At 47.6% G+C, this 19,934-nt stretch overlaps 10 protein-coding genes across 10 annotated transcripts; 3 read left to right on the top strand and 7 right to left on the bottom strand.

The window, feature by feature from the left end:
* Nucleotides 1-69: 69 nt before the first annotated feature.
* On the bottom strand, nt 70-1,299 carry EV420DRAFT_1514625 (triose phosphate isomerase). Its single transcript, XM_060471837.1, has 6 exons — nt 1,113-1,299; nt 936-1,059; nt 837-880; nt 581-779; nt 345-532; nt 70-295 (listed from the first exon to the last, which is right to left on the bottom strand). Exons 1-6 carry the CDS (start codon nt 1,222-1,224, stop codon nt 207-209), a joined length of 756 nt encoding a protein of 251 aa, XP_060336546.1. The 5' UTR covers nt 1,225-1,299; the 3' UTR covers nt 70-206.
* Nucleotides 1,300-6,069, bottom strand: EV420DRAFT_1514622 (P-loop containing nucleoside triphosphate hydrolase protein). The gene is made up of 19 exons (XM_060471836.1): nt 5,185-6,069; nt 5,081-5,137; nt 4,618-5,032; nt 4,477-4,566; nt 4,358-4,429; nt 4,155-4,309; nt 3,976-3,991; nt 3,532-3,926; nt 3,361-3,475; nt 3,167-3,238; nt 2,980-3,121; nt 2,778-2,923; nt 2,468-2,725; nt 2,321-2,411; nt 2,127-2,265; nt 1,846-2,075; nt 1,773-1,799; nt 1,671-1,707; nt 1,300-1,614 (listed from the first exon to the last, which is right to left on the bottom strand). The coding sequence occupies exons 1-19, from the start codon at nt 5,996-5,998 to the stop codon at nt 1,415-1,417; spliced, it is 3,471 nt and encodes a 1,156-aa protein (XP_060336545.1). The 5' UTR covers nt 5,999-6,069; the 3' UTR covers nt 1,300-1,414.
* A 66-nt stretch (nt 6,070-6,135) lies between these two features.
* Nucleotides 6,136-8,075, top strand: EV420DRAFT_1262413 (chaperonin Cpn60/TCP-1 family; the record flags this gene model as incomplete). Its single annotated transcript, XM_060467118.1, has 6 exons — nt 6,136-6,156; nt 6,206-6,592; nt 6,643-6,695; nt 6,749-7,544; nt 7,595-7,939; nt 7,995-8,075. 6 exons carry the CDS (start codon nt 6,136-6,138, stop codon nt 8,073-8,075), a joined length of 1,683 nt encoding a protein of 560 aa, XP_060336544.1.
* Nucleotides 8,076-8,351: 276 nt separating this feature from the next.
* EV420DRAFT_962358 (major facilitator superfamily domain-containing protein) lies at nt 8,352-10,995 on the top strand. The gene is made up of 14 exons (XM_060484166.1): nt 8,352-8,777; nt 8,827-9,010; nt 9,059-9,117; nt 9,166-9,236; nt 9,287-9,366; nt 9,423-9,660; nt 9,709-9,732; nt 9,786-9,913; nt 9,960-10,253; nt 10,304-10,346; nt 10,404-10,458; nt 10,508-10,541; nt 10,593-10,720; nt 10,772-10,995. The coding sequence occupies exons 1-14, from the start codon at nt 8,454-8,456 to the stop codon at nt 10,841-10,843; spliced, it is 1,734 nt and encodes a 577-aa protein (XP_060336543.1). The 5' UTR covers nt 8,352-8,453; the 3' UTR covers nt 10,844-10,995.
* Nucleotides 10,996-11,060: 65 nt separating this feature from the next.
* On the bottom strand, nt 11,061-11,534 carry EV420DRAFT_1514620 (uncharacterized protein; the record flags this gene model as incomplete). The annotated part of the gene is made up of 2 exons (XM_060471835.1): nt 11,169-11,534; nt 11,061-11,146 (listed from the first exon to the last, which is right to left on the bottom strand). Coding segments are annotated over exons 1-2 (335 nt in total), but the record flags the coding sequence as incomplete, so codon positions are not given.
* EV420DRAFT_1514611 (eukaryotic mitochondrial regulator protein-domain-containing protein) lies at nt 11,405-12,653 on the bottom strand. The gene is made up of 3 exons (XM_060471834.1): nt 12,224-12,653; nt 11,978-12,169; nt 11,405-11,918 (listed from the first exon to the last, which is right to left on the bottom strand). The coding sequence occupies exons 1-3, from the start codon at nt 12,464-12,466 to the stop codon at nt 11,766-11,768; spliced, it is 588 nt and encodes a 195-aa protein (XP_060336541.1). The 5' UTR covers nt 12,467-12,653; the 3' UTR covers nt 11,405-11,765.
* A 102-nt stretch (nt 12,654-12,755) lies between these two features.
* Nucleotides 12,756-14,220, top strand: EV420DRAFT_1760162 (uncharacterized protein; the record flags this gene model as incomplete). Its single annotated transcript, XM_060480612.1, has 7 exons — nt 12,756-13,015; nt 13,072-13,124; nt 13,186-13,409; nt 13,462-13,659; nt 13,712-13,854; nt 13,903-14,050; nt 14,099-14,220. The coding sequence occupies exons 1-7, from the start codon at nt 12,794-12,796 to the stop codon at nt 14,218-14,220; spliced, it is 1,110 nt and encodes a 369-aa protein (XP_060336540.1). The 5' UTR covers nt 12,756-12,793.
* Nucleotides 14,221-14,296: 76 nt separating this feature from the next.
* On the bottom strand, nt 14,297-15,564 carry EV420DRAFT_1262970 (WLM domain-containing protein; the record flags this gene model as incomplete). Its single annotated transcript, XM_060467146.1, has 4 exons — nt 14,297-14,770; nt 14,826-15,128; nt 15,177-15,328; nt 15,390-15,564. 4 exons carry the CDS (start codon nt 15,562-15,564, stop codon nt 14,297-14,299), a joined length of 1,104 nt encoding a protein of 367 aa, XP_060336539.1.
* Nucleotides 15,565-15,750: 186 nt separating this feature from the next.
* On the bottom strand, nt 15,751-19,225 carry EV420DRAFT_1514595 (uncharacterized protein). Its single transcript, XM_060471833.1, has 5 exons — nt 18,879-19,225; nt 18,046-18,824; nt 17,756-17,992; nt 16,491-17,696; nt 15,751-16,426 (listed from the first exon to the last, which is right to left on the bottom strand). The coding sequence occupies exons 2-5, from the start codon at nt 18,744-18,746 to the stop codon at nt 16,201-16,203; spliced, it is 2,370 nt and encodes a 789-aa protein (XP_060336538.1). The 5' UTR covers nt 18,747-18,824; nt 18,879-19,225; the 3' UTR covers nt 15,751-16,200.
* Nucleotides 19,226-19,934, bottom strand: EV420DRAFT_1302203 (splicing factor 3B subunit 5/RDS3 complex subunit 10). The gene is made up of 6 exons (XM_060468412.1): nt 19,888-19,934; nt 19,792-19,834; nt 19,722-19,745; nt 19,649-19,670; nt 19,464-19,587; nt 19,226-19,408 (listed from the first exon to the last, which is right to left on the bottom strand). The coding sequence occupies exons 1-6, from the start codon at nt 19,888-19,890 to the stop codon at nt 19,361-19,363; spliced, it is 264 nt and encodes an 87-aa protein (XP_060336537.1). The 5' UTR covers nt 19,891-19,934; the 3' UTR covers nt 19,226-19,360.

The following is a 19,934-nucleotide window of genomic DNA, read 5'->3' as shown; positions in this document are numbered from 1 at the left end:
ATCGCGCGTCGCGAATTTTGACTGCGCATAAAATATAGTACTTAACACCTTTCCACTTCAAAATGGTGTCCCAGTACCTTAGCATGACTATCTTATATATCAATATTGGATATAAATGCTTCACCCATCGTATCAAGTACACCTACTACTTAATCTTGTACATCATTATTGATAATTTCTTTGGGTCTAGTTCTCCCTACCCTTCATTAGACCCGTCGAGCATTGATGATATCGACAAATTCCGGCTTCAAAGAAGCACCACCGACAAGGAACCCATCAACGTCGGGTTTCGTAGCTGCAGGAATATCGTCAGCGAGAGATGCTATTGTGCGTAGACAACATACAGAGGTCCTTGCAGTTCGCGGCAGTTACGCTTCCTCCGTAGATGATCCTCGTAGCGTCGGCGACAGCAGGAGATACTGCCTTAGCCAAGTAAGCGCGAATGTCCGCATGAGCTTCCTGGGCTTGAGCAGATGTCGCTACTTTTCCGGTACCAATGGCCCAGACGGGCTCATAAGCAATGACAATTTTGCTAGCTAATATTCAAGGCATACGCAAGATGAGATGTAAGGAGACTTGCCTCCAATCTGACTCCTTCAGAACTTCGACGACGGCCTTCAATTGTGCCTGGCATACCTTAGCAGTTTGATCGGCTTCGCGCTCCTGGAGAGTCTCTCCGATGCAGAGAATTACACTGAGAGAGGAGTCAAGTGCTGCACGCGTCTTGGTCGCTACTAGCTCCGACGTTTCGTGGAAGAGTGTGCGGCGTTCCGAGTGGCCTTACGGAGTTTTCAGGTTCCTACTCAATGTACTGCCCATACCTACGAGGAACTCACCAAGGATGACATAGGGTATCTCAGAGTCTACCAGTTGCTTGGGGCTGTATAATGCTAACGTCAGAAGTGTCCAAATCAGACTGACGTGTAGATGCATACCTGATTTCACCAGTGAAGGCCCCAGAATCTTTGAAATAGCAGTTCTGCGCCGATACCTTGATATCCTTCCTGAGGATATCCTTCAAAGATAAAAGGTATATCGCTGGAGGCGCCACGACGACCTCTGTGCATAATCAGCAGACATCCCGTATCACAGGGGAAGATGGCAAGCGGTACCAGTAGCTGGGTCAAGATCGGCCTTGTTGAGAGTGTCAGCAAGAGCAGCCTTGGCCTGTTTGGAAACAGGGTTCATCTTGAAGTTGCCACCAACGAAAAACTGACGAGCCATGATGTTGGTGGAAGTGTGAGAAGGAGGATCGGAATAAGTAGGCGGATGGCCTTTCGAGTATCGATCGTTTCTAAATCGGGTAACCACCGCTAAGCAAGGGATTGAGCCAGGATTCGTCTAGGTGTAACTAAATACAAATGCGCAGCCACCAACAACATCGTAGACTTTCACAAGCCCGTCCTAGGCCGCTCTACTCGTCCCCGAACATAATCTTCAGATTCTCCAGGCTCTCTTTCTCTGCTCCTGTACCGCTTCCCCTAAAAGCCTCCTTCACGATGGCAGTTTTCCGTTTCTGGATTTGTAGGATCCTGCCTTCGATGGTATTTGATACAATAAAGTGCTTGACATAGACAGTTTTCTGTTGTCCCAAACGATGGACTCGGTCAACAGCTGGACCGAGTACATGAAGTGTTAGACTGAGTGACAACTTTAGGCACGATGCGTACCTTGATTTTCGGTGGCAGCGTTCCACCAACAGTCCATCTACGTGTGAGACGATCAAATAGTCAATGCAAGTAGCAATTTTCATCATAAATTAGGGTACGTACCATGAAAACATGGTTAGCATTCGTTAGCTAGGACAGAAATGAGTTTTGCATGCATCACAATATGCTAACTTACATTCAAACCAACACCGCCTGCTTTAAGGCTCACAATAAGCACCTTTGGTGTCCTTGACGTTGACTTGAAGTCATTTAGAGCTGCAGTTCTTCTCTTGACATCCATAGAACCGTCAAAACGATAGAAGTCAAACTGATCACGTTTGAGCGCCCTTTCAATTAGATCAAGGAATGAGGTGAACTGCGAGAAAACGACAGCACGAAAACAAGGATCTTGGTCACGGAGTCGTACTGTATTAATCGATCAGTCTTCGCCGTAGCAGATAAGGGAAGCAGACGAACGTAGGTTCTGCAGCAAAGCATCGAGTTTAGTGGAAGACTGGAAATTATTCTTTCTGAGTATAACTTGAGTGCCTTGTTTGACCACAGGTCCAGAGACTGTCGGGTTTTGCGGTTTCACTACTTCTATGAGTTCGTTTATCTGTATCAACCATGCGAATGAGCCACCAGAACTACAAACGAAGCTCACAGGTTACCTTAATTGGACGACGAGAACAGGTCGGACAGCCAGGTTCCTGTCCCTTCTCTTCACATGTTGCTATAAACATGTTTATGCAGTCTTTGCAACTTCCGCGAAATTTTTTTCAATGACACAGTTTCGCATGACAGCATTATTCGCCTACCACTGATGCATGCATCCTGCAACAAGCATAGGTTTATCCATAACATCCATACAGATGGGACATTCGGGAGTGTCATCGCCTAGGTTGGCAAGAGCATTTTGAGCGAAGACGTTGCTTCCTGAAGCACTATTCCCCTCATTCTCCTGGAATGCGCCGAGGATATCTTTAATCTCTATGAAGCCATCGCCGGACGGAGACAAGGCGCGGTCTTCCTCAGGCGAAAGGACAAGACTTGGGTGAAGCACAGCACGACGCAACCTGGTATACAATTAGGTTTGTGTCTTTGAAACGAACAGGTTAAAGGGCGTACCTCATCAACATCGCCAGGATGTGAGTATAATTTTTTCCAACCAAGCCCTTAGCACTGAGCTGATCGAAGTTCCTCTTGATCGGATTATAGATCGAATCATACAGCTTCCTTTCAGCCATCGAAAATTCCAGGTACTCAACAACCACCTAAGAGAGTGCTCATGCATTCTCCTCTTTATGTGATATATTCCGAAATCACTTACCTCCTTGGAAGGCAGATCAACAATTTTCTTGCCGCTTGCGTCGCACATGGTTTTCTCACGTCGCAATAATACTGACTCCAGGATCACCTGAACAACCTCGATGGCTTTAGGATCATGGGCGAGAAAGGGAACCGTAATGAAGCTACAAATATATTTAGCTGCGCTACACATAAATAGGAAGACTCACGATCGAAAGAAAGAGAAATCGGACCACGGCTTGAAGTCCAAGAATCGTCTACAAAAAAGTAGGTTAGGTACACTAGATGAGTCATGACGAATAGGATCTCACAGAAGAGAAAAGAGATCCTCTAACTTGTTCACTATAGGTGTGCCTGTGGCGGGTTTAGTAATCGCGAAGCGGTCATTCTTTATTGTAATGACATACCGGTAACAGCCCATCTTCGTCTCGCACGCAAAGCGTACACTGCCTTCGCGGTTTTACTGGTCCGCGATTTACAGGCATGAGCTTCGTCTAAGACTACCCGTAGCCACTCGGCTACAAACAACAGTGTGAACAAGACAGCACGACGCCGAGGATGAAGTATCTCTCACTCTCAAAGATAGGAGAATTCCAACTACTGGACTTCTCAGACTTAGCATGCTCGGACACCAGCACACCATAAGAAGTCACGATTATCTTGATCGATGTATCGCCCTCGTCATCTTTCATGGCTGTATCCAAATCGAGACGGTTTTGGCCGTGCCAAACCTGAACTTTGACTGTGCCCTGTTTACTTGACCTCTCCAGCTCATCGGCCCATTGCCCAAGTAGAGATGTCGGAGCGACGATTAGTGTTGCATTAGGAGGTTTAGAGGACTTCCTGCGAGCAGCGGGCTTGAACGCAGCGTCAAGCCTGAGTTGCTTGCTTTTTGTAGAGGCTGTAGCAACTTCGGATACATCCTTATCAGATGCTAGATGGGTATGAATGAGAGAAGACAACATAATCCTATCGAGAACAGTCAGACCACGCATTCAGATCAGAACATCATGCATACGTTTTTCCCATGCCCACTGATCGGATATGTTAGACCAGTTCGTATTTTACACACGATTGTACTTACTTTCTGATCGACAGAAATAACCGTTAAAAAAATCATGAGAGACCGAAATGAAAGATATATTGGAGACGCGTACCGTCCCTGCCAAAAGTCAATAGATGCTCATACTGATATACAGTTAAAGACGAACGCAAGGATTCCGCCCCGGCAATTTCTTTCTGCCTTGGGAAAAGTCAAACACAGTTCACCCGAGTACGGATTGAAATAGAACGGCTTCTCATCTTCCGTCAAATCTATTATCTCAGAGTCAGTTTTGATCGGAAATGCATACCTAGAGAGTATGAGAATGGGCTGAGAATAATAATAAGATGTAGCTTACTGGCACCAGAGTGGGTGCATTGAAGTCGCCTCTCGAGCATCGCTTTTACCCGACTCTAGAGATTGCATCCAACTACGAAGGTTAAGGATAGGAATGTCAAGTGAGAGTATGTAACCCACAATAACGCCTGTTTTTGATAACCTCGTAACGACAGATTGAACGTATCAGCAGGCTCCATTTCTCCCATTGTACGATCACTTTGCTGAGCTCTGAGACGTGTATGAGCTTGGTTGAATGAAAGCACTCGCAGGAAAGCTCACTTTTCATATATCATGTCAAGATCGTTCTTAGAAAGATTTTCCGCTTCTTCAACCTCGATCTCTTCACCGTCACCGACGATCTCCTTAGCCTTGACCTTTTGCTTAGCGAGTTGCGCAAGTGCGTTTTGGTGCAGCTGTTCTTCCTGTTTCCCGCTTCTCTGTATCGCCCCAGCTTGGGGCTTTAGACCAAGAACGTCAAACATTTTGAGAACAGCACTCTTTCTTTCGCGAAGGTCCAGTTCTCCTTGTGTCTCAGAACCTTCGCTGAAATCTAATTTTGACCCGTTTTCACTAGCGCGACCAACAGGAACGAATGCAGCCGGAAGCATATAGACATCGATGGTAACGATGAGACTTGCTCCCGTCGATAGTCTTTCAGGACAGTCAGTCATCTTTCCGCGAAGCTCGACAATGCCTGGAAATACATGAATATGACTTCGAACAACATATAAAGTGAACATACCGAGATCAAGAAGTTTAGCAACCCAAGAAGAAATGTCTTGGGGAAGACGCCCAAACTCTACAAAGATCAGAATGGGGGAAGAAAAGGTGGCGAAAGGGACATACCGAGCCCACGACTGTTAAGCAAGCGAACAATACTATCTCCTTTCTTTCTAGATGGTTGGACAGGCTGAGGCCTGAACATTGTCGCGATGGAAAGCTGTTTTTTCCCATTCCCTTTCATCGTCGGCTTCTCCTTCTTCTCGCCGGGGGTGGACTGTGATCTATCCTTTTGATCACGTTCTATGCGCACAATATCATTGCGCTTTACATATCCCTTTCCAGAGACATTACTCCATGCGTTTGGGACCACGAACTCGCCGATGTAGGTGGCTTTAAACAGAGTGATATCCAGCTCGACGGCCGGTAAACCGGAAGGATGCGAAATCTTTCTCTTCTTTATTGGCGGTTTCTCGGGAGACCTCTTTTCTTTACTCTTTCCAGTGACAGGTGGAGGAGAAACGGAGACCCGATCTGAGAACGAACTGACGCTCGACGCCCGAGGCACGTCTGCAACAGAACTAACCTCAATATCGCTATCACAGGGCTCCTTTATCATTGGCCGTTTGCCCTTCGATGAAGCAGAAGGAGCAGTAGGATACAAGGGTTCGTCGTCTTCACTATCCTCCAAAAAGAGAGGCTCCGAACGCGACCTTTGCGTCACATCATGACTCTCGTCGTCCAGATCCATGGATACTTTGTACGCATTGCTATCATCGCCAGAATCTTCGTTGCCCAGAAAAAGTGGCTCCGAATTTCGTCTCTGAGGTAAGTGTGTAACCTCCTCGACGTTCATGGGAGCATCCCCAGCAGCGGGCTCATCGTCGGAGTCAGCAAAAAAAAGGACTTCTGTGCTTCCCTTAGCACCGTTTGGTCCCATTGGAACAGCCTGTAAATGTCAAGAAGGAAACCAAGAAAGCGAGCAGGGCGCGTCACGAGAACGCGTTCAAGAAATTGCGGCTGAATCAGACAAGCACTTGCAAACAACTTTTCATCTCTCCTCTCTACTCTTCAAAAATGCAGCGTGGTCTCCCCATGGTTCGTCTGAAAAGCAGCCTATAGCTTATTGTCTCTAATTTTTATCCAGCAACCGACCGTCGTCCTTCTTCGTGAGGGTACAGACACTTCGCAAGGAAATCCTCAGCTGCTTTCCAACATTTCTGCATGCCTGGCCGTAGCGGAAACATTGTCCAGTACTCTCGGTCCCCGGGGAATGGACAAACTCATTGTTTCCGAACGCGGTGAGGCCCAGATCACAAACGATGGTGCTACCATCCTTAAGCTCCTGGATGTCGTACACCCCGCTGCTCGAACTCTCGTCGACATCGCTCGCGCTCAGGACGCTGAAGTGGGGGACGGGACGACAAGTGTGGTGCTACTCGCAGCCCAGCTATTAAAGGAGGTCAGAGGTTACATCGAAGAAGGCGTCAGTCCGCATATCATCATGAAAGGCTTTAGGAAGGCTTCCCAGATCGTATGTTTCTAGTGCTATGGTCTGGAGCACTCACTGTACGACCCATACAGGCTATTGAACGAATCAAATCGATACAAGTCTCAGTGGATAAAGCTGATCCAGAGTACGTAGATGCCTGCTTATGGCTATAATACTAACTAGAATGTTTTCTTGCAGGCGATTCCGATCTCTACTTTTAAAATGTGCATCAACGTCCATGTCTTCAAAACTAATTCACTCCGAAAAACCCTTCTTCTCCAACATAGTCGTAGACGCCGTTCAATGCCTTGACCAGGACGAACTGGACGAATCTCTTATTGGAGTAAAAAAAATCGCCGGTGGTGGGATGCAAGATTCTCTTCTCATAAAAGGTGTTTCATTCAAGAAAACATTCACCTACGCTGGTGCAGAACAGCAGCCCAAATCTTTCCGCGATCCCCTTATTTTATGTCTCAACGTCGAGTTGGAGCTCAAGGCTGAGAAGGATAACGCCGAAGTGCGGGTGGAAGCTGTTTCTGACTACCAGGCCATCGTAGACGCTGAGTGGGAGATCATCTATCGGAAGTTAGAAGCTATCGAGAACACCGGCGCCAAGGTCGTTCTCAGTAAACTTCCAATCGGTGATCTGGCGACTCAGTATTTTGCGGATCGAGATATATTCTGTGCTGGACGTGTTGCAGCCGGTGATCTCCGCCGGGTCGTGCAGGCTGTAGGCGGTTCTATCCAGTCAACTTGTTCTGACATCACACGGGAGCACCTTGGCACATGCGGGCGATTTGAAGAGAGGCAAATAGGTGGTGAAAGATATAACGTATTCGAAGACTGCCCCAAGGCAAAAACTTGCACTCTTCTTCTTCGTGGTGGTGCCGAACAGTTCATTGAGGAAGTGGAGAGAAGTCTGCACGATGCAATCATGGTGGTGAAGCGTGCTATTCGGAATGGGGATGTTGTCGCAGGAGGAGGTGCAATCGAGGTATTGTATTGTTCACTTTGTGTAGAACGTTGCTGACGAGACATCGACAGATGGACTTGTCTGCCCATATCCGAAAGCACGCGCTCTCCATCCCCGGAAAGCAGCAGCTGATAATGACTGCCTTCGCAAAGGCTTTAGAGATTATCCCCCGTCAAATTTGCGACAACGCAGGTCTCGATTCCACTGATGTTCTCAACAAACTGCGGATGAAGCACGCGAACGGTGACAAATGGGTCGGTGTTGACGTCGACGGAGCCACTGGCATCCGGGACAACATGGACGCGTTTGTGTGGGAACCAAGTCTGGTCAAACTTAATGCGATTAGCAGTGCTACTGAAGCAGCCTGTTTGATATTAAGTGTTGATGAGACTGTAAGGAATCCGCAAAGTGAACAGGTATGTATCCATGTGCTTTGTACTTGTGTGGAAATCACTGACAATGGGGTATCAGCAAAACACGGGCCCGAAAGCACCGCCGGGTACTGCACAAAGAGCGCTGAGGGGAAGGGGAAGGGGTATGCCTCGTCGGTAATGTGTAGTTCCAGGTGATGCAATCTGCTCATCTTTGTTGCTGTAAATCCATGAAATATTCTGTAGAACAATTTATCCTGACCTGGATGTAGGCTGGATAAGTCGCCTGGGCGGGCTTATTGAAGGCTTCGTCACAGCCAAGCTCAAGAGCGAATGTCCGGTGGTGATGGTTCATTTGCCTAAAGTAGTAGTTCTACATCCAAATGTGGAAATCCTCATCACTTGCTTCTACAATCGCGCAATCTTCGATATCAAGAACGCAATACCGGCCATGTAACAGCAATGGATTTCGCCATTCCACGATTGTATAAAAACATACCTATCTTTTCCACAAGAGTGTGTGTCATCAATTCATCTTCCGCCTCCTGTCAGTCAAGTCATGTCTACGTGCCTGCCCAAAGATGCGTCTTACCCTTCCGATCGCGATCATTATGTGGACGACAAAGATAATGACGCATCACTGTCTGAGAAATCCACCAGTCAGGAGAAGATATCCCCTCTGGGTGCTCCCGTAGATGATACTCCTGCTGGTATATGGAAGTGGCTGGGGAGACGCCAGGTCGCTCACGACTTGGACGCGATTGCCACTCAACCTTCGGTATTTGATGACCCTACCACACTTGAAGCCTATCGCCCTCCGCCTCAGTACGAAAATACTCACCGCTTTGACCCAAAGGCACGGTGGACTTGGCGGGAAGAGAAGGTTAGTTCTCTGCTCTTCGTGTACGACTTCTGGCGGCTCATTTCATCAGCGCGTTGTGCGCAAAATTGATTTTCGTATCATGATATGGGCCGCGACTATGTTCTTTGCTCTGGATTTGGATCGGTCGAATATCTCCCAGGCCAATACGGACAACTTTTTGGAAGATCTCAACTTGACAACCAATGACTACAATTTGGGAAATACACTGTTTCGGCTCTCTTTCCTTATCGCTGGTACGTGGTTTGAAGCATGGTCACAATGAGGCTCGAAGACTTCTGTAGAACTCCCGTCGCAGCTCATTTCCAAACGGATAGGACCAGATGTGTGGGTTCCGTCCCAGGTACGAAGCCTGGTTATTAAAGCATAATGCTCGTTTTCATTTCTGTAGATGGTTCTATGGAGCACTGTCGCATTCAGTCAATTCTGGTTATCAGGACGAGCATCTTTCCTTGCCACGCGGTCAGTCGTATTTTTTCGGCGTATCCCGCTCCCATACGACATAAGTTTAGATTCCTTCTTGGATTTCTGCAGGGAGGTTTTATTCCTGATATCGTCCTTTACCTCTCATACTTCTATACGAAGACTGAATGTAGGTCAAATCTTTCTTTACCCAGGACGGTTTGAGACCTATGACTCCCATTACAGTACCAATCAGACTTGCATTTTTTTGGGTGTCCAACTACCTGTCTGACATTATCAGTGCTTTCCTGGCTACAGGCATTCTTCAATTGCATGGAGTCGGAAACAAAGCCGGATGGCGTTATCTGTTCCTTATCGAGGGATTAATAACCTTGGGTTGCGGACTACTCTCGTTCTTGCTCATGCCACCTGGCCCGACACAGACCAAAGCGTGGTTCCGCCCAAAAGGGTGGTTTACAGAGCGGTACGTGCTGCTATCTCTAACCAAGATATTCACCTCATACCTTCGCAGCGAGGAAGTCATCATGGTAAACCGGTAAATATCTTCAGGCCATCACTCTCAGGCGAGGTGTAACGAGACTAATGCAGGGTTCTTCGGGACGACCCATCTAAATCAGATATGCATAACCGAGAAGGTCTCAGCGTCAAGAACATATTCAAGGCCCTACAAGATTGGAGAATGTGGCCTCTATATTCGCTGGGACTTACACACATGAGTACGTTGTCGCCTTAGTCATTCCTGGTGCTTCTCATTCGGTATAGTGCCTGTTGGACCCCCCCAGACATACCTTACTTTGTCTTTACGAAACCTTGGCTTCGACACCACTGAGTCTAATCTGCTCTCTATTCCGTCAACCGTTATTGGGATTATTATGCTTTTATTCACCTCCTTCTTGAGCGAATCCATCAACAGTCGCGTTATCGCTACCGTCGTGTTACAATTATGGGCATTGCCGCTTCTCATTGCTTTGTACACGTTCAACAGCAATACATCAGAATGGGTGTACTTTGCTGTCGTCACTCTTGTCACAGGGTTTCCCTACGTCCATCCAATTCGTGAGTTCGACCAACTATTATATTATGATTAATTCCAATGTCGGGTATAGAGGTAGCTTGGGCCTCGAGGAACTCGTATAGTGTGAGAACAAGGTTGATGATAATGGTTACTTTTCTTCAAACCAACAGCTCACGTGTCGTGTTTTTTAGGACCGTATCGGCCAGTGTTTATAATATGTTCGTCCAGGCGGGCGCCATTACATACGTAAGTTGTGAGGTGTTGAGTAACCTGCGTTGAGGTTCATCCTTTCCAGGCCAACATATACCGTAAAGATGATAAGCCTCTCTGTAAGAGCAACTGTTATTTCGCATCCTACACGGCGCTCACGCAATTTCCAGACAAACGCGGCAATCGAGTCCTGATTGGGATATGTTCCATGAACATTGTCCTATACATCTTAACATACTTTTTCTACCGATGTATCAACGCGCGCCGTGACAAGATATGGAACTCATGGACCAAAGAGGTGAACTTTTTGTTTGGTATTAGAGCATATAAATCTCAAGAGATACACTAGGAACAACAAAATTACATCGACACCACAACAGATCAAGGAAACGCACGATTGGACTTCAGATTTGCGTACTGACTTATCTACATTATGAATTATAAGAACCATTGATAATTGAATGTTGAATCCGAACTGTCGTCAGCATGTAAATAATGGATCTGACGGATCAAGGTCATTTTCAGAGCAAAAGAATAACCATTGTCGGTGACCACGATAGCCTTCCGCTCGCCATGTGTACATCTTGATACTCGCGATAACTTCGCAGGAATAAACTAGTCTCCAGAACATGGACTACAACGTAAGGCCACGTTTCTCCCTCCGCTTAGCCAACCTCCTCTCTGAAGCCTTATACCTCTTCAACAGACTGCGCTGATCAATAAACTTACTCCCAACATCCACAAACTTTCAAGTCTGGCCTGAACGATTTCGACACCACCTGAATCTTCTCCTTGGGTTTCTTCACATAGCGAGGAGTTTTGACCCGAGGCATTATCCTTGGATCGTCAGTGTGGAGGTAATCAGAAGCAGTCCTGCGAGTAGCCAAAGCTTTTGAATGCTTAAGAGATAGGGGAACAACAGGCTCCTGTAACCACAGCACGTAAATGGTCATGAAAACGCCTTTGCAAGCAGACATCCATACCGCATCTTCCATTAGAGACTCCCAATAGTGTCGCTCATACCGGTCTCTTGCAGCCTGACGTCCAGGCTCCTCCTCAATTTCATCGGCTTCGTTGGCGTCCTCTCTAGTTGGTATCCGTCGCCTACTGTCACGGACAGATACAAGCTTCTCCATGCCGATGCGAAAACCGGTCTGAAGAGTTTTACCCTGGGACCAATGGTTAGCGCCGTTCGAAGACCATTAAAAGTAATTCAATCAGATGGGGTTGAAATCGTTATAACCATTGACTGGGCGATGTAAGGCACCACAGCCGGTCTTACATTTCGCGAATGAATAGAAAGTTTCGTCATCGACGAGAACAATATGGACTGAACTTACTTCCTAGAAACGTGGTAAGAGGCCTGATGTCAGTACGAAAAGACAGGCATAAGTGATGCTTTCACCTAGAGAGAACAGTAAGTGATGGTGATCATAGAAGGAAGGAGAGGTTTCAGGAGAAATTAAAAAAATATAACCATGTAGGTGTCTTAAAGACTAATCGTTGAAGCATCATACGTCTGCTGGAGCAGAACAACAAAGACGAAGACACATACCTTGACCCAAGCGTGTTCCATCCCCTTTAACCTGAGAATAGCGTCGACGCGACCCAGACTAAGGTGGTGGCGCTGTGCTAGCTCTCTCACGTTGTTCTTCACAGGGTCTTTCATGTACTCCTCGTAGATGATTGACCTATGACTATCGGAAAGAGGCGGGGGAGGTTTGAACGAACGATTCATTGGAAATGGCTGTGAGCATATACGTTAGCAGTCATAAAAAGCACGGAAGGGAAGCAACCCAACGATATCGCCACCAAGCCACTTTAGCTCATTAGCTGTTTTAAACCGCCCTCCCATTTTCTCCATGAATGCAGCGTACGACTTTGGTTGGCCGGACTGCCTTTCATCCTCCTCTGGCTCTCCCTCGAATTCATCCATCTCCTCCGTTATCGTTTCTGCAGCATCCTCAGACTGCTCAGCCAAGGCATCCTCAGACTGGATGCCTTCCTCCTCTGCCTCCAGCAGCAAACGCTCCTCTTCAGACATAGAAGAAAGATCACCATCTTCAACGTCAGCGAGTTCCTTTACGGTTTCAGCCGAGTCAGGGATGCTAGTTGAGCCTCCAACATCATCTACAAAACGGATGGCAGAGGATGACAAGTTACGCCGCAGACTGGGTCGGGCACCGATAAGGGACGGTCGTGTGCATCGAAAGGCAAAATGTCGATAAAGGTTCAACATGTTTGAAAATTTTCTTCAATTTGAACAATTTATATCATCACGTGATATCTTTAGGGTAGGTCGTTGACGGACCGGCGCACCCGGGTTGCAGCCTAAGCTTGATCTTCTACCTTGCTTGGGTATCTTCATTCAATGTCGGACACATATGATGATTCCGAACTTTTCACTATTCTTCGAGAATATGCCGCAATCGTTCCAGTATCCCGAATTCGTTTTCCTTACTCCAGTTCGAAAGACACCTTACACGATTTTCTTCTTCAGTCTATTATTCTTAATCCACATTTCCAGAAGTATCCCCCTTCCAAACAATACCAAAAGTCCTTCTGGAAATGTGTCGTCCAGCACTTGGAGCTGGTATGTCCCTGTGTACGATTCTGCTTGTCGTGGGTCAATGTAATCGAGTAATGAAGGACGTCGAAATCGATACTCGAATATTAAGCATCTTGACAGAAACATTCACCTCGTATGTATATTTCCCTTATACTTAAGCAGCAAGTGATGTTGAGCCCTTATCTATCTTTCAGTACATCGTTACGCGGTATTTCAGTCCCGTTACCTCCTTCCCCATCCTACGTAACATACTACTGGAGACTTGATGCTCCGCTCCCCAGTAACAAAACACCGGCATCTCTTGAGTGCTTCAGAACTACTCTTCTTGAATCCGGGAGCATGATAGAAAGTGGTACGACAGGACTTCGGACATGGCTCGCGAGCTTGCACCTCGCTGACTATATCATATCGAATCCTGGTTCGTATCATTCCTCCGTTTATAATATCCAAACACCTATCAAACTGACTAGAATGGGTTCGTGATACACGCGTCTTAGAACTGGGATCGGGGATTGGGTTTCTAGGAATGATCATTGGGAGCGTACAGATACTCGTGGACTCACCGACAGATATACCACCAGGAGATGCGCTAAGGCCGAAGCTGCATTTAACCGACGTAGACAGTGAGGTCATTGCTAGATGTATCAGCAATATTAGATTGCCATGCAGCAAGTGTGTTCTCGCTTTCGCCCGGTGCATCATTGACCAAGACGTCTTCAGATATGACTGCTAGTATCCGCCACCGTCAAAATATCAGTGTGAGTGTGTTGGATTGGTCAGACGCGTTGCGTCCAGATATTTCGGCCTTTAAAGCGAAGATCCAACAAGACATCAATGCCGATTTAATAATCGGCGCAGATATTGTATGACCCTGTGCTCCTGTTACTGCACCCCTCCTGAAAGGATATTAGGTCTTTGATCCCAGTCTCATCCCGGCTTTGATGGCGACGCTCTCGCTTGCATTAGACGCTGGATCTGAAAGCCGTTCCAAAGTAGCTCTCATTGCGTTGACCGTACGCAACGAAGCCACATATGCGACCTTCCGCGCAACGGCTCAAAGTAAGTACCACGCTCAGAGAAACTTTCAGCAGCTTATAACCCATAAAGAATATAATCTTGCTATCTTCGACATCGAGAACCCTACAACAGGCAGTCTCTTCCTCAATAGCGTAGATCGAGGTGCCGAACAAAAAGATGATGTGAAAATCATGAAAATTACTGTACAATGATATTGTTTCTATATTTATGGTGTTGTACAGTGTGATAGAAAAGTGCTGCAAGGATATATTCTACAAAGCGAGACGTTTAGCTATAAGTCTTCACTTGACCGCAGAAAGTGCACATCCAAGAATCATGAGCCATTCCTCCTTGACCACATGTAAGGCATGTCCAACCATCACTGGGCCGTGGAGTTAAGCATGCATCGCACTGGAGCACCATGGGTGCGTTCAATAGTGTACACACTGTGCACGACCATTGATCAGACACTACAGATGCATGAGATTTGGCCGGGCGGCGCTTCGCAGTGTTACTGCTTTCCCCGGTTCTGGCGAGACTCGACGATGATGGTTTGTTCCGCGTGGGTACAGGCTTTTTAGATGAACCTGGCTTCTTCTCACGGGAGTCTTCCACAATGATGACCTCCGGATCTGAATCCTCGTCATAGTCATAACCGGTAAGGTCAATAACGACGCTCTCCTTGGCTGCTTTCTCAGCCTCTTGCTCAGCGTGTGTGCCAAGCCCACACGCTTTCTCGTCGCGTGCTCTCTGCTCGGCGGCCTGAATTCATATGATTAGCCATAGCACTACAACAAACGCACAAAAAAGTGCATACCATAGCAGCCAATTCTCGTAGCGATTTCCCGCTTCTCGTACCAGAGGAATTTGTACCTACTCGTCTCCCGCCTCCACCTAGGACCTGAGCCGCGTGTCTTCTTTTTTCCGCAGCTTCAAGTGCTTTCGCGCGGCTCATGTGCAGGGGCACACCACACGATGCATCCCCCCCTAGCCGGTGACCCTTGGAAAAGAATCCTTCCCCAGCATAACCAGTTCGCACGAGTTTCTCGTACTCATCCTGGAGGCCAGAAAGGAACTTGTAAAACTTGTCGTCATGCGGGCCGTGAACGTTATGTGTCAACTAATAGATATATAGTTACGTTCCCAAATATTCGAAGGATACACGTACCTCATGTAACATAGTCTGAACCACATCGTGGATATCTAGGAACGACCCGGGGGAGTAGGCAGGACGCAGTCTCAGCAAAATCTTTTGCCCCATATTGACATCTTGGAGGCATGAGTGTGTATTAAAAAGTATATGAACACACTCAGGGCTTACTCATTCCTACTGGCAACTTAGCATTCCTTTAAGGCATCCACGAAAAACTAGAGAGCGCACCAAGTAAATTTGACTGGTCTGGAAAAAATTCCGCCAATGTGGGAAGAACCCATTTATGTGTTCGCATGATAGGCTTGACCATCGATGCCACTTTCTGTAGCATCTGCAGGGCCTGGTCAGCTTTCGGCCGTCCTGTGAGATGAGTAAATGACTTTATGAAAATATCAGTCGACATCGTAGCTGATGCAGGTGAGATACAGAAGGACGCAGCAGTTTAGACGTGAGGCAATGGAAGTTTCGAGAGAAGAGACGCGCGTCTGGGCTGATTAACGCGTTGCGGCTTTCCGATCCTGCCTGCCCTCTTTTCGTCACAGTCATCTGATGTGACCTGTGACACATGCCCATCTATGATATTAATGCAGGGCAGCCTATGCACCCTAGGTGAAAACAGGCTCATAATTTCCGCTTTTACGATGTTTACACTTTATGATTTACTGCAACATTAAGAGCCTATAGTACAAAATACAAAAGTATACCATGTATGCGATGCGATGCGAGAGGTGATATAACGATAGTATCCATGAAAGCGTGAGGGAAAGGGAGATATGTCGGGGGAGATGAGCCAAACTTCGAAAGGAAGAGTGATGTCGCCTCATATGGCGTTGTAGGGTAGCGATGTACAGTAAACCAAAATGCGGAGAGCGTTCTAAATGCAGTGACGATAACTAGAGGTGATGTGAGAGCAGGTGAAAGCGACATGATGATGATAAGGAATGTGTATGGGTTATCCTAGACAGAAATCCGGCGAAATGATACAGATGAGAGGCAAAGTAAGAAGACTTGATGAGGACAAACAGGCAGATTCATCCTCTCATTGAAGAGATGACGGTCGTGATGATTTTGGCTTGATACCCTCAAAGACGCGGATAGTGCGAACATGGGTTAACTCGTTTTGACTGTAAGGATACTCCAACGTCTTGTCAGTAGCATCTTGATCGCTGGACGCCGTCGGCTTCAGAGGAAGCTCAATACTATCGGTTGACGGACACTTTGAGCTGGGTAGGCCAGTAGGCCAATTAAAGCGATGACGCCGAAAACTACACACAGAACACACACACATCAGTAAAAGGAACGATCATAGCCGACCAAACGGGAACATACCATTCGTATGACCAAATGGAGTCCTCAAACTCGGATCTGCTGATGACTCTCTTGCCAGACTCATCAACGAAACCTTTTACCCAGGCTCCCAAAGCGGCTTTGCACCCAAGGAGGGTATGCACGTTTATGCAACAATGCATTTCCGAGTCGGAAGATGAGAAAGGAAGGAAGGTGCGTGGCCAAAGGAGCAGCCCTTCAGGCTGTCCAGACCGGTCAAGGTTTGGAGTCTCTGGACTCGAGGTGGGCCGTCTCGCAGATGCTTCTTTGGAAGCGGCGCTAACCTCGGACATCGATATGCCCAGCGTACTAGCAGCCTTGGCGCTGATGGTCTCCTGCCCACTGTCCGAGGAGGATGCACAGGTGTCGCTGCTCGTTCTGCTTTCCGATCCACTGTCATTGTCCGAGGTATTTCGTCGCGGCCGATTCTTTTTCTTCTCCCTGTCCTTCCACTCGATATTAAGCGAGAGTTTCTTGAAGATATCCCCAGTTATGAGATTAAATTTCTTCTTCTCTGCAGAGAGCTCCGTTGGGGCCACCTTGAGATGCATGCTTTTCATCTTGCCTGCAAGCTTCGCCCCGAAAATATCCTTCATAAGGTGGAGGATAAATTCCGAAGGACGTGGATGGATCCCGTATTGATTCGCTAGCATTGTCTCGAACACTGTTTCCAGTTCCCGGGACTCGGCGGCTAAGGTATTCCAAGGCTTAGGTGGCGCCAGGGTCACTTGAAGGGTACAAGATTCCTCCGACGGAGGACAGTCACGAGGCGAGAGATCCACAGAGACATGACGACTGGAAGAATGCTCCTTCAGAGACGAGGAGGAGGACATTGAGTCGTCGTCTCCGACTAGAGTCTCGGCCGGGTCAGATCCTAAATCCGAGTTCAAGCTACTTGAGCTATGTTCCTCTGAACCGCTCTCTCCCGACTCTTCATCATCTTCATCATCATCATCGAGGTCGATGAATGAGCTTTGTTGAGGCTTCTTTGACGAATGTTGGGAGATGGACGCAGGAAATTGGGACGGGGATTCGGCGTAAGGAAAGAATATCTGATCATCTATAAGCTCGAGACGGCCGCCCTCCGCTAGAACGCGATAGGCTTCGGAAAGAACAAAGTTCCATTTCTCGTAGGGTATGCATAATGAGAGGTTGGCCATTCTGACCATGTCGAAGGAGTCGGTGGGAAACGGGAGAGGATACGCAACGCTAAAAACCAGAACATATGCGTCAAAGGATATCCAGCACGGGGCAAAAATATCACGCACAAGTTCCCACGGACAAATCGTACATTCTCCGTCTGTTGAAAGCCTGGTTGGAGGACATCCACAAGGTCAAATCCGACGAAACTGGTGTTCTTCCATGCGGCCGCAGCGTCCAGAATCCAAAAACCAGGCCCGCAACCCAAGTCGATTACAGAACGGGGAGGTGTATTGCCGTAATTACGAAAACTCGGAGAATTCTTGGGAAGAAGGCGCTGCAATAACTCGTTGTTCCACCGATCGCTGCATAACGGTCAGGAAAGACTGGAATGGTTGCAATGCCACTAAAAACTCACATATCAATGTAGATTGAGTCGTACGCCCGCATATATGGAGCTTCTTTGGGGTAAGGGTGAAGTTTGAGGCCATAGTCATTTCTGGACCAAGTGTCCTTCTTTCTGTATTTGGGTGGTTTGGCGGAATCCTCGCCGTCGTCATCATCATCATTCTCGGGGTCTGCGGTGTCTGCTGGGAATGATCCTGTCCTAGGTGACTTTTCTTCTGTTGGGGAGGCCGGTGATGAGGATAGGGAGCCGTCGGTGGACAAGGAGACTGTCGGTGTGTGTGGCATGATCGTCACGTCCGAGGCGAGTGAAGCAGCAATGGACCTCTTCTTCCTGAGCGTCTTGGGGATCTTGAAACGCGTTGAAGATGTGAGGTCGGAATCCTTGCGAGGACGCGTTGCTGGGGAGCTGGGATGTGGTGGGTGATCTAAATCCTTGTCCTTGTGTTTGAAGACCATGTTGCCGAAAGACGAAAGGCCAGTGGCAGAAGAGACAAAGACACTCGAGCGACGTCGTTTTAGAGGATAATGAGGCTCTTCTGTGCCAGGGTGGTAGTATGTGGAAAAGGGACGATAGTGGGAAGTTACTGATGTGCGAGAAGTAGCTGTAGTGCGGGGACGAGCAACGATGAAAGCGGGCTCCGGGACGGAGGCGGACGAAGGTGGTGATGGTAAGAAATAAGAAGAGGGCCGTGGTGCGGTAGTCGATCCCATTATGACAGCAGCCTAAGTAGGCCACAAGCAGGGCCGAAGTTGCGAGTGCCACTGGCGGGGAAATAATGAACAAAGTAACTTGTTCATTGTTCAATACTTTGTCCATGCATGTCGAAGCACGAAAGAACTCACCGGCTGGGGAAAACAATAGGTCTTTGTCACCCAACCCAAACCGTTGATTCAACTCAAATATATATCTCCGAGCAGGTAATTCGCCGGCTTGGTTGCGATGGCTTGGCTTCTGCAGAGTACCTCGAAAAAAAGTCAGAAGACTGGCTGGCAGCAAGGAAGGTACATAGGAAGGGCGCCAGATGGTAGAGAAGAAGAAGATGTGGGAGGCGCCCGTTCGACGATATACCCAATACGTTGATGCCAGTGTTTCCGAGTGATGCCCATTTGGTGGTATCAAATTCAGCGTCCGGTCAAACGACGACCCAAGAACGGGGTCCTTATGTCATCATTGCCCACAAATTCCGATCGCTAAGCTTCCGGTCATCGGATCCGTTCCGTGTTACGGTCTTTTGCAGCGGACGGAAGATATACGAACCAATACGTTTCTATAGACAGAATAAACTGTATATACACTGGCAATTCAAGTACGCTGTCTCCGCTGTCTAATCATCATCTTTGCGGGGAGGCGGCCCGCATGGCTGCAGCATTCGCTGGATAAATCGTTTCAGTTGTAATACGATCTGAGCTATCAAATTTGACACTTGCCTCGGTCATTTCAAACTTGACGCGTCCCGTTGCTTCTCCATCCGCAATAGCAAGGTATGAAGTCAGGGTAGAATGCCCTACTATGGACGAAAGTGTATCTCGGTGCTGATGCGTCAGCCAGTCACTACAAAGGTCATTCATATTAGTCTACTCGGCACCTCTAGAGCGGAGAACAGCGCCCTTACTATTTCGTCAAGTCCGCATGCCCTAATTGCAAGTGGGTCACTGGCTAATCCAGACAGATGAAACAGTACTCACCGGTTCCCGTGTATCGAGCATGCACTGTCCAGGGTTAAAAAAGAGTCAGAACGACGCACGAATCACTCACAATGCTCTAGCTGTGTGTTGGCTGTATATCTCAATTCTGAAGACTAAAGAAAGGTGTTAGGCTGGGCAAATATTCAACAAGCTTAACATGACTGACCATGTCCAAGTCGTTGTTTACGTGTGTTTCTCTCAAAAGGCAAAACC

The sequence above is a fragment of the Desarmillaria tabescens genome, assembly GCF_030435595.1.
Source record: "Desarmillaria tabescens strain CCBAS 213 chromosome Unknown EV420scaffold_5, whole genome shotgun sequence".
In the NCBI taxonomy this organism is placed as follows: domain Eukaryota; kingdom Fungi; phylum Basidiomycota; class Agaricomycetes; order Agaricales; family Physalacriaceae; genus Desarmillaria; species Desarmillaria tabescens.
This window is presented reverse-complemented; position numbering and strand designations above follow the sequence as displayed.